The sequence below is a fragment of the Periplaneta americana genome, chromosome 8 (assembly GCF_040183065.1).
Source record: "Periplaneta americana isolate PAMFEO1 chromosome 8, P.americana_PAMFEO1_priV1, whole genome shotgun sequence".
Taxonomy (NCBI): domain Eukaryota; kingdom Metazoa; phylum Arthropoda; class Insecta; order Blattodea; family Blattidae; genus Periplaneta; species Periplaneta americana.
Genome location: NC_091124.1, coordinates 88280369 through 88293241, shown reverse-complemented (window position 1 = coordinate 88293241; position 12873 = coordinate 88280369). Strand labels below are relative to the sequence as shown.

General features: G+C 36.7%; 1 protein-coding gene across 4 annotated transcripts in view; it reads right to left on the bottom strand.

Annotated features, from left to right (window-relative positions):
- The window catches only part of Klp3A (kinesin-like protein 3A), a 177403-nt gene that overhangs the window by 78156 nt on the left and 86374 nt on the right, over nucleotides 1-12873 (bottom strand). For all 4 annotated transcript variants that reach the window (XM_069833219.1, XM_069833220.1, XM_069833218.1 and 1 more), the window contains one exon: nucleotides 8226-8411. In XM_069833219.1, coding sequence (XP_069689320.1) covers nucleotides 8226-8411 — 186 coding nt within the window. The remainder of the gene's footprint in view (nucleotides 1-8225; nucleotides 8412-12873) is intronic.

The following is a 12873-nucleotide window of genomic DNA, read 5'->3' as shown; positions in this document are numbered from 1 at the left end:
TACGAAGATTACGAGATAGCGTGCGACGAAAAAGGCCCAAAATGTGGAGAAATGGGAACTGGTTACTTCCCCACGACAATGCTCCAGCCCACACAGCCTGACGGTCCAACAGTTTTTGACAAACATCAACATGGTGCTTGTGCCTCATCCACCCTATTCACCCAATCTGGCTCCGTCAGACTTTTTTTTTGTTTCCACAGATGAAGAAATATCTGAAAGGAAAGTGATTCAGTGATGTGGATGACGTCAAAGAAAACATGCTAACGGCTTTGAACAGTATCCTGCCACTGTTTTCAGCAGTGGCAAAAGCATTGGGACAAGTGCATTAATACACATGGACAATAGGGGACTAAAGTACTGTGAATGTAGAATTCAATAATAATAATAATAATAATAAAAAAAAAAATAAATAAAAAATATAAAAAAAAATCCGGTTATTTTTGGATGCCCCCTCGTAAGTTACCCCTCCTGTTCTATAAAGAATCTTGACATTCCAAGTATGGTACACTGTCACAGAATTTATGTAACATATTTTTATGTTTATGTATTGTGTATGAAGTGCACTAAATGACTAAATGAATATTATGAGATAATGCTGTAATGACAACTCATAGGAATTATTAAGAATGCACACTATGACACAATATTAAACTAGACATTGCTATTATACCATCATAAAAAGCAACATTGGTCACATAATCAATAAAGATAATCATATTAAAACGCAATAGTTGGAAGACCTGAGGGAAGAAGATCTTTGAGGAGGCTGAGACTTAGATGGGAGAATAATATTAAAATGGATTTGAGGGAGGTGAAATATGGATGCTAGGGACTGGATTCATTTTGCTCAGGATGGGACCGATGGCAGGTTTATGTGAGGGTGGCAATGAACCTCCAAGTTCTTTAAAAGCCATTTGTAAGTACAGTAGAACCCCAATTTTAGGCGACCTTCATTGAACGTTTTTCCACATTTAATATTGGAATTTCACGGTCTCAATAATTATTACATACGATTAATATATTTTTATATTAGATTTAATGTTACTCTCCTTGCTGTTTACGTTAAAAATGATTTTTAAATTATTTATTTTAGATCTCGAATAGTGCAAAAATTCATGCATTTCAAATCAACGTGTAAAATACAATTTTTTTTTAAGAATCAACTTGAAAACACTGCTGCCTTGCCTCCACATGATCCTCCCTGATCACGTATACATGAAGCTGCATTCCTATTTGTCTGCTAATTCCTGCCCTTTGCGAGAATCAAAGCAGAATAACACATAGCAGAACAGGACACAAACAGTCTGCAAATTCCCACCCTTTGCGAGAATCAGTCACATTCAATGATGGATATAGGAGTCATCCATGACAATCACTTCTTGTCTTTGTTGTGCTAGCTGAGGAGTGTGGTGTCAGTGCTTCTACCTGGGTACAGTGAAGAGATGGAATTTTTCACCATTACTGTACATATCACTAGAAAACAATGGCCGTGAAAAGGAAAATGTTTTCTCTCATGGAAAAAATTAGTTTAATTCGCAAAATGGAAAAAAAATCCAAATGTTCAGTTATCCGAGATGGCGAGAAGACGACTTGATTGGCACCTAGCTTCCCTTTACGTTTTCCATTTTTTGTGCAGTGTTCGTAATTTATCTTTGTAGCTTTTTTGCAAAAGTATGTGTGTGAGTGTGTGTATCTAATGCCCACCTACTTCACTTGCGTAATTCGGGTTCCGCATATTGCGGATAGATGGCAGAACTGTGACCCATTTTCTAGTTGTACAGCACTTCAGCAGGTCACACTGTACATGATGTGTATCTGTGGAGAGTTATGTTGTGTACTAAGATGAGTGTATGTGTAAGTGTAGTGTCTGGAATGAGTGATGATGATGAAGATGAGGAAGGGAGAAGGGGAAACCCTGTGCCAGCATGTAGCCTACTCCTGTCGAATAGCACCAAGGGGGCCGCCAGGCTTAACGTTCCCATCTGACGGATGAATCACTATCAACAGTGACACATGCCTTCTTTGCATATGCACTGCGGAGATTTTGGATTTAACCCAGGCATATTGGTGTACAATCTAGTGATTAGAAGTTGTGCACCACCATCTCTCCTAGTCCCAAGGTAGAAATTTTACATGAAAATTTCTGACCCTGCCAGGAATTGAACCGGGCCAGCTAGTCTGGAGGCAGACACGCTACCACAGAGCTACCTCGGCAGACTTTTGCAAAAGTATTCAAACCCCTATTTTGCATCAATCTCCATTTAAGATTAATTATTCCATGTCCCCAGAAAAACGTTAATTAGATGTTATACTGTATTCTTCTTCTATTATTTCACTCTCCTCACCTCCACGCTGGGGCATCCTGGGACCTTTTAAGATGCGAAAGAGAGAAAGAGTGTGTGTGTGTAGAAATCAATGGAAAGCTACAGCATTTACCTTTCCCAATAAAAACTGCAAACATGGCATGATGAGTCTTTCCATGGTACAAGATTCTGGACATAAACTATCCCCCCAATCAGATGTCCGGGAGGAGGATGCTGGGGAAGGACACATTATAAGCAACCCAACAGAGAGAAGAAAAGAAAATTGAGAATTAGAATGTGGAATGTGAGGATTCTTCTGCAAGCAGGTAAGTTGAAAAACTTGAAGGAAGAAATGAGAAGAAACAGAGTGGATGTGATGGGAATATCAGAAGTGAGGTGAGAAAATAGTGGTGAGTTGGTGAGTGATGAATTTAGGTTGAATGAGCGCAAAGGAAGTCATTTGTTGGTGTATTACTGGGACCACGTGAGATAAAGTGATATCAGTGCATTATGCAGATGACTGGATGATAATGATGAGCCTAATAGGGAAGAAATTACCTTACCTTCTCCTCACATCGGCACCCTAATAGGTAGTACATCCTTTAAAATCGCAGTAGCTTTACGCCTTGGTTGTAAACTCTGCCAGCCACACCAATGTATTTGCGGGGGAATTGCTGATATTTATGGTTATCATGCACTTAGCTGTGCGAGGAGCAAGGGTCGCATTCCCAGACATACATCACTTAATGATATCATTAAAAGATCTCTGGCTTCTTGTGGCATCCTGTCTCTTTTGGAACCACCAGATATTAGTCGCGCAGATGGTAAACGACCCGATGGTCTTACCTTAATTCCATGGTCTAGAGGAAGATCTTTAATTTGGGACTCCACTTGCGTTGACACTCTAGCTCCATCTCACTTGCTGAATACTTCCAGACACGCAGCATCTGCTGCTGAATTAGCCGTGAAGAAGAAAGTCAATAAATATGCTCATCTTTTAGACAATTATATCTTTGTCCCCGTGGAGACCTTCGGTCCTTGGAGTCATGACGCTAAAGTTTTGGTATCTCAAATCGGCCAAATTTTGATCTCCATTACTGGTGATCGCCATTGCACTACTTATTTGCGTCAACGCTTAAGTATTGCTATTCAACGCGGAAATGCAATGAGCGTTTTGGGTACTCTTCCAGAGTCCAGCCCTTTGGACGAACTTTTTCTCCTGTAAATTTTTTTTTATTTCTATGTAAATGTTTATATTTAGTGTAATTGTAACGGTGAAAATATTGTTAATCCAATAATTTTTTATTTATTTATTTATTTTTTCATAAGTGTATATTATTTTTGGGAGTGTTTTTGTAAGTAATTTTATGAGGTTGTTATTGATATGCTGATAAATTATTTGTAATGATATTTCATTATATAACATGGGAAGAAAATGAACTTAATGCTAGTGCAAGTTTATATGTCACATAGTGGATTAGCAGACGAGGAAGTGGAAAAAAGCTATGACAAGATAGAAGATACAGATGAGGAGAAGAAAGGAGCAAACATAATCCTAATGGGTGACTGGAACGCAGTTGTAGGAAAAGGACAAGAGAAAAGAACAGTTGAAAAATATGGATTGGGAAGAAGAAATGACAGAGAAGAATCTTTGGTGAATTTCTGTAAATGAAATGCAATGATTGTTGGAAATACATTATTCCAACAACACAAACGAAGACGATACACATGGACATGCTCAAGGGATGAAAGCAGATACCAGATAGACTACATACTGGTACAGGAACAATTACGAAATTGCTTAAAAGTGCAAAGTCTTTACCAGGAGCAGATATTAACTCAGATCATGTCCTGCTGATATTCTTCTGAAGATAAGACAAAGAAATTGAACATGGAAAAACTGAAGAATGAAGAGGAAAGAAGAAAATTTGAAGCAAATTTTCAAGAGAAAACTGCTACATTAAAATCCACACCTGAGAATAGTAAAGAGTACTGCACTAATCTAAAGAGCTGTATAAAGACAATAGCATAAGAAACAATAGGATAGAGAGAAGGTGTAAGAATTAAGAAACCTTGGATCACAGGAAAAATGTTGGAGAAGGTAGAGGAAAGGAGAAAATTGAAAAACATCAACACAGAAAAAGGTAGAAGAAGTTATAGGACACTTAACAACGAACCAAGAAGAGAAACTGATAAGGTGAAGAAAGACTGGATGAAAGAGAAATGTAAAGACGAAGGATCTAGAGACAGAAGGAAGATATGATTTAATGTACTGCGAAGTAAAATGTTTGGACTTCACAAATTAGAATAGGAAATTCATGTGGTTGATAGAAGACGAAATCGGAAATGAAATAAAAGGCAAACCAGGAATACTGAACAGATGGACGAAATATGTAGAAGAGTTCTATGAGACAGGCAATCACCCAGATGACTTGGCTACAGAAGATGAAGCAGTTGTATTAGAAGACAAAAAAGGATTTTGAATTTTAAGAAAAGAAGTTGAAATAGCACTTAGGGAAATTAAGAATGAGAAAGCAATAGGAGTTGATGGAATCCCCATTGAATACGTGAAATGCCTGTGTGAAAACAAGAAGGAAATTTTGTCATTATGCAATGAAATATATGAGAAAGGCGAATGGCCTGAAGATTTTACAGAGACAGTGTTGCTTCCAATATCGAAGAAAAATAATGCCAAAAAATGTAATGAGTTCATGACTAACAGCCTGATATCACGGTTGGCAAAAATTCTCCTGTGAATACTGAATTGATGTTTATATTCTAAAATGGAACAACAGTTGGAAGAAGAGCAGTTTGGCTTCAGGAAGGAAAAAGATACGAGAGATCCTATTCGACTGCTATGAACAATCGGCGAAAGATACCTAGAAAAGAATAAAGAAGTGTCTACAGTATCTGTGGATTTAGAAAAAGGTTGGAATAAACTGATGGGAATCCTAAACAAAATTGGTGTGGAATGGAAAGAGAGGAGACTGTTCAGTAACCTTTATATGAAACGAGACAAAGCCAGGGTAGGGGAAGAAATGTCTAAGTCAAATAGGAACAGGAGTGCATCAAGGATGTCTTTTATCACCTACTCTGTTCAACATTTACTTGGAGGATTTAGTGAAGAACTGTTTTCAATACAGGGGAGAAGTGATAGGAGGAAGAAGAATGAAGTGCATAAAATTTGCTTATGATATGCCATTGCTAGCAGAAGGGGAGACGATACTAAGGGATATGCTACTGGAGCTAAATGACAGCTGTGAGCAGTAGGGGACGAAGATAAATGCCAACAAAACGAAGACTATGGTCATATTAAGAAAAGTATAAAAGGTAAACTTGTACATTCTAAATGAGGCAGTAGAGCAAGTGAAAAAAAATACTTGGGGAGTAGCAGTAACATGAGCTGCTGCCAAGAAGTCAAAAGGAGATTAGCAGTGGCAAAGGAAGCTTTTAATAGAAAAAGGAGCATCTTCTGCAGACTTCTGGAAAAAGAACTAAGGAACAGACTAGTGAAGTGCTTTGTGTAGAGTGTAGCATTGTAGGGAGGGCAGAAACATGGATATTACGACGAAGTGAAGAGAGTGACTAGAAGCATTTGAAATGTGGATATGGAGAAGGATGGAGTGTGTGAAAGTGACAGAATAAAAGACGAAGCTGTGTTGGAAAGAGTGGGTGAAGAAAGAATAATGCTGGAACTGATCAGGAAGAGAAAAAGGAATTGGCTGGGTCACTGGTTAAGAAGAAACTGCTTTCTGAAGGATGTACTGAAAGGAATGGTGAATGGGAGAAAAGTTCGGGACAGAAAAAGATATCAGAGGACGTTAAGATATATGAATCATATGCAGAGACTAAGAGGAAGGCAGAAAATAGGAAAGACTGGAGAATGCTGGGTTTGCAAGGATCTACCCTTGGGCAGAACATTATGAATGAATGAATGTTATAATAATATATACAGAAGGCTTATTCATCAAATTTTTCTAGTTAGTAATATTATAGAATGTTATTATGCACAATGTATAAAAAACTGGAGAAGAAATCAACAGAAAGGAACAAATTATTATGAATAGAAGTCAGTAAACCTCGTAAGTGACCAGCTTAAACACAAGGTCGCAAAAAGTAACCATAATCATAAAACCGTTACAATTCACTAACATTGTTTCTATTAACCATTTTTGCTATTTAATATTTTTAAATTCGATGGTCTTTACAATTAGGATAGAAATTATAGTAACATACGAAAAAAATCACACATTTTTATTAAGAGTATATCGTGAATGTAACTAGGCGAGACATCCTCAGCAGAATCACTGACACACAGCAACTCGTAAATCACTTTGCCAGTGATGGTTTATATAATGTTTTTCCACAAATTATGTAGCTCCAAATATCTGTAGTGCTAATTCTGAAATTTAATTCTCCCCCTTTCAAATAAATTCGAAAACCTGGGAGGCATGATGATTCAAACTTTAAGTTAAGGAGTACTGATGAAAATTTTAAATACAAATTTTTTTTCCCATATTAGATTTTTTTTGTTATTATGCTTATTGATTTTGCTGTCAAGTTTTGTAATTGCACTTACTGTATATACTGCAATTATTATTCACCTCTTATCTTTACTAATGAACTACTTGCTAATCAAAACACACGCTTTTATTTTATTACTCAATTACATCAAAACTGTACATGAGCAATTCAAAATGGATCAGGATTTGAAAATAAATTGGGCCTATATAAAATAATTTTCTGAAACAAGCATACACTATACACTATAAAAATACACCGTAGAACTTCGCACTTGCTATAGGTGATTGGTAATGGCTGAGTTGTGAAAGACAGTTCACAGATACAGTGAAGGCATGAAATTACGAACCACACATCATATTAACGATTTCTTCAGACAATTATAACTAAGCATATTACAATGATAGGGATACATCAGCTCAACATGGAGCATATTGTGTTGTGACAATTTAGATTAGATCAGCAAAATTCTCACTTCTCAGAACATTATATTCATCAGCGGCAGTTTTAGTATCAGTAACAACACAACCATGACTTATGTTTGACATACTGTTGGCTAATAATAATGAGGATACGTGCAGCTTTCGAGGCTGTAAGGAAAAGAGTGCAGAAAGCAACGACTTGATCAGGCAGAAAATTTTCCGAAAAAATAAAGACAAATTTTGTTTCTCCCATTACTAATTGTATCACAGTCTAGATTCATAAGATATACCTTGGGTTTCGTGAAAAGGTGGCTTAGGTTTATTTTCAGTTCATTTCATGTAATAAGAAAACTCGTGTTTTTTCTTTATTTCAATATCCATTAATTAAAAAAATGCATTTAATGCGCATTTCATGGAATAAATTACCTCAGAGATTCTAAATATGAACACAAGGCCAGTAGTTTTGAAAAAAATTGCTGAAAACAGACACAGCATGCCCAAACCATTCTTCCAGTATTAGGAATGCAGAGAATGTGTATTTTCGCTACAATCTCAAACAAAATAGATTTTTTTTTGTAGTATCACAATGTTTTATACTTCATACGAAAAGTAAAAATACCGGGTATTAACTATATATAACACAGTAGTACACTTTTAACATGTACAATATAGCCTATTCTGCTAAACAAGGGAATAGTCTTCACCAGACATGCTGAGTGAAAAAACTAGAAAGTATGAAACACCATTTATCATAGAATTTATGCATCAATTTTTTATGTTTATGTATTGTCTATGAAGTGCACTAAATGATGTTATGAGATAATGACTATTCATAGAAATTAATGAGAATGCACACTATGAGACAATAAACTGGACATTGCTACATGAATGTTATGCAATTATAAAAAGAAATATTGATTACAAAGTTAGGTTTTACTCAATAAAGATAATCATATTAAAACGCAATATAGATCTTTACCTTGAGTAGTTCTAATTGCTCATGCAGTGTAGCTCTGTCTTCCAGCAATTGTTCCAATGTTCTTTCAGCAGCTACTGTGCTTATTAGCACTTCTAATTCTTGATCAATCCACAATTGCACTTTAGCAGCAGTGCCATGCTGTTGTAATCGTCTATCTTGGACACTTTTCTGTACAGCTAAAGCATCCTGTGAGCAATGTTAACAACAACTGCAGTTGATTCTACAACTAATAATGCACCATCACAATTACTTTTATTTCACACTCATAAACCACATAATGATTTCCATGTGTTTATTTATTCATTTACCAGCAAACACGATAAAATTTAACTTTACTTTTACCCAGGAGATTGGTTCAATTATGGAAGCTATGATATGCAGCAGGAACACAACACAACATTTCTTCTTTGGATAAGCAGGTGCATTATCCAGTAAGATGATGGCTTTTACTTCACTTTGGGTTACATTTGATGACTTCTTATTGTTGGCACAGAGCATTTGTGAAACATATAGAAAGTTATGTCTCCTGTAAATTATGCATTTCTAGAAATGTAATAATGAACGTTTTTAAGTCTTTTGCAATTTATTATTTTCAACAATAATAGGCTTTAACATATAATAGCTACTCTGCATTATCACACAACGCAAGAACTCGTTTTTTGCTGATTATTCGACCAGGCATGTTTTTTAAGGACTCTGTAGCTTGGATATTCTCAGACAAGTCATGCAAAACAAATATTGACTATAAGATTAAATTACCTTAGGGATAACAGCATAATCTTTCTTGAGAGTTATTTGATTCATTGGACATCCAGAAATATATATCTTAATTCTACCAGAATTTTCTCATTAGCACTATAACCTGACTTTTAAATCTAGAGTTGCTTATATACGATCAAATTTTCGTTAAATTCAACGCGTCACAAGACTTTCAAAATTGTGTTGTCAATTCACTTAAAATACTAGTTTTATTGTCAGTTCCTTATAATACTTTAAAAGTCTTTGAATATCTTGAAAGTAAATAATAACATGCGCCAGTCAATCACAAAGATTTAACAATTCTTTGAAGGAATTAACCGATGAGATTCGAAAACATTATGCATCAGGAGCCAAAGAAAAACATAAGGTCCTTGCTGAAAGAAGTTGTTTGCAAGTTCATTCAATTATTATTATATGAATTAAACCCACGTTTGTATGCAGTGGGTTTTGTGGAATGCCATAATAAAGTTAAGAAAAATAATGGGTATGAGGGAATTGCAAGGCAGATATCTCGAATAAATACCAATACATGTATTTTTAAGATTATAACCTAAACCTAGTCAAATACTAATCACAGTCTAGCAAAGCTCAATACGTAGTAAATATGCATCCAAAGATAGTTGCTAACCACTAGGATCGCTACTATCACCTCATTATAGACAATGCGAAATAGTACTGGCTCAGTCTATTGTTCCTAGTACCCTCATAAACTCAAGCTTCGTGACTATATACTAGACTATGTACTAATCGTAAATATTTTGTTTTAAAACAATGTGCAGTCGTAATATTCTTTATTTTAGGGGCAGTAAAGTTAAGTAATGCAAATATTGTTTTATATAGTCTAGTTATTCTCCAAAGGAATTACGTATTTATATTGTAATATTTGGTAAGTAAACCAAACAATGAACTTCACGCACATGCTTTAAAAATCTTGTCAAATCTTTAGACTTTGATAAATCTTTTTCAATATTGATCAATATATAACAAGTTTTCCTTTAAAGTACTGAACTGGAAGAAAAATTTAATTGTGTACAGGCAACTTAACTCCTCGTCTTTTATGAGAGCTTGAAATTTGTTCCCAAAAAGTCAAACAGCAGATGCATCGACACTTAGGCTCTCTCTGCACATCTTTCTGTTCCCATGTTGTGGCATTTGCAGAACTTGAATAGCCAGCTGGAACTGCCTGTAAATCAGGGTGTACCAAGTTGTTTTACCCGACATTCAGCTGCAGTTCAAATTCCTATATCTCTCACTTGTATATGTACATATATATATCTATTGTAAATTTTAAATTCAAAAACAATGTAACTTTTATTTAAAGCAACAATAATTCCTTTCTACAATTCACCTTAAACGCTCTCGTCAACAATGGGATTTGCTCTTCGCACAGCAACACAGAGTTCGTTAGTGCACTCCACAGACGACAGCGACAATTTACTTGGACTATTACGAACAACAATGAACTGTTAATCCTAACTAATATTTACAAAGCACTATTTACAACACAGAACGGTCAGTTCTCAGTTCACAGCTCGTATGTCTTGGCTAGTTCTTCTAGCTCAGTCACTCGCGTTCACAGAATCTCGAACCACAGACCTTCAGAGACGATCCGCTGAACTTCGAACTCAGGTCCCCCAACTGCGGTCCACTGCACTCGAACTCCGGGCTTCAGGCTCCACAGTTACGGACACAACTCAAGTCGCGCTCTGGTCTCGAAGCTGGCTTCACTGCTACACAAGACTGGCTTACTGGCTGACTGAATGACTGTCTCGCGTTCACTTGCGTCTTCTCTTTTATAACCAAACTATCGTTGCGAGAAAGTACGAGTTCTGGATAGTTCGCGATCTCGAATAATCGATAGATGCCTAGAAGATTTCCAGGGATGTCAGGATGGCATTCTCGAATAATCTCGCACACTGCTGCTCCCCTCCTTCACTGCGCGTAGCCATGCCCCAGGAGGCAGATGCGCGCGCAACCCGCCCAAAACACGGCTGACTTTGCACTTCCTTCTGCTGGTCGTGAGTTCGAATCTCATATCGGTGTCACAATATATATATTTTTTTGTACTCTGTGCGGTAATCACTTGTATTTACAGTCACTGGTTTCATTCTCACTTCAAAATTTAAGTGCCAAGTAATGTGGGTGGCTGGTGTCTTTTTCTCCCCTCATATTATTTATCTGAGGGAGTGAATAGGCATCAGCTCTCATCTGGTTGACACATAGTTCCTACCATAGCTAGATGTCAGCACGGAACCAAAGTGAAAGAAGCCTAGCTTTTACAAACAGTTTGAGATCAATTCCAACAACGTGTATGGAAGAGTGAACAGCCTCCAAAAGCCCTTCAAACTTTGGAAGAAGCACTTTTGCAGAAGTGGAGACTTTTACCTCAAGAGAGAATCCAGCACCTCATTAGTAGCATTAATCATCATTGTACAGAAGTCATCCAAGCCAGAAGGGGCAATACTCCATATTAGGCACTGTTTACAAGAAGAATACTATGTTAAATTTTTCATTGCTTTCTCATTTCAGTTTTGCAGAGAGAAGAGTTATACATCATTTTTCGGTTTATGAATGCATACATTTTATGAAATTATAAAAATGCTCTGCAGTTACAAAATTACTGCTTTTCAATTTTGAGCAGTGTATAACATAAGAATAATTTTAATTTGAAATTCACAGTGCGAACCATCAACATACTCCTCCATGTCCTCAGCTGTAATTACTCTAGACAGCAGATCAACCTTCTCAATCAATTTATTTCTGGTATGAAAAATAGGAATTCATATGCACATGCTTGACAAATTTTTGGTGAAAGTCATGCTGAGTTTGTTACTTCATTTTGCAAAATATCAATTTCACTATAACCAAGTAGTCCCACCTACAAGCCGCTTGACCTTGAAGTTGGTGGTGGTGGGGGGGGGGGGTGTATCCAATGAAACCGAGAGCTGTACTGGCAAAGTAAAGGCCCATTCACAATGAAAATTAAATGCAAACGTAACATAAACACAGAAGTTTGCAGTTAGGTTACCAAGTAGATCATTCACAATGATTCACATAAACATTGACATTACAGTATCATTACCGTTAGATGTTAACATGGAAGTTTGCAAACTACAAACTTTCATGTTTATGCTTACGTGATTTGGAAACAATATACAATCGTAGAGCGCTGAAGTATATAATAGAATATGACGAAATGACGTCGTTATTTTCCATGGTTACGAAGTATCTTTGGGGTTATGTTTATGTTCCAATCGTGAATGATGGTACGAATTTTTTATTTTATGGTAATGTTTACATTCTTAAGTTAATGCTTACGTTGTGTTTAATTTTCATTATGAATGGGCCTTCACTCATACCAGAGAGGTCACGGAGGAGGTACCAGACAAAGAAGCAGCTTCCATCTAAAATCCAACCCAAAGGGACTCCCAGTTGGAGGACCTCAGCAGGTCTCCCAGCTGGATCACCGCTACCACATATGGGTTCTGGTCTACTCAAGTCAAGGTGTAAACGCATCGTGCCAAGGGCTGTATGGCACTAGAGTAGTAAAATAACAGTGTCACTACCGATCTCTGCACGTCATCAGGCGAAACCCTGCAGTATTTAGCCTTCCCAATACAATCAGGGCTCTGTGTTGTGTGACCTTTATTTCCCCAGTACTTGTGGAACTTCTATGAAAGAATACAAAAATAAAAAACAAAGAGGTGTGACAGGAACTCTCCAATTGAGGGAAACCTATCACCTAACAAGGAAATGGGTATCACTGCCTCTTCTATAAATCGGCTGCACCTGAGCACTAAAAAGTTATCAGTAAAAGTTAAGTTAGAAGGAAATTGCAAAGGGCTAGGGCCAAGAAGAAAGGAACTGGGAGCACTACACAATCGGGTCT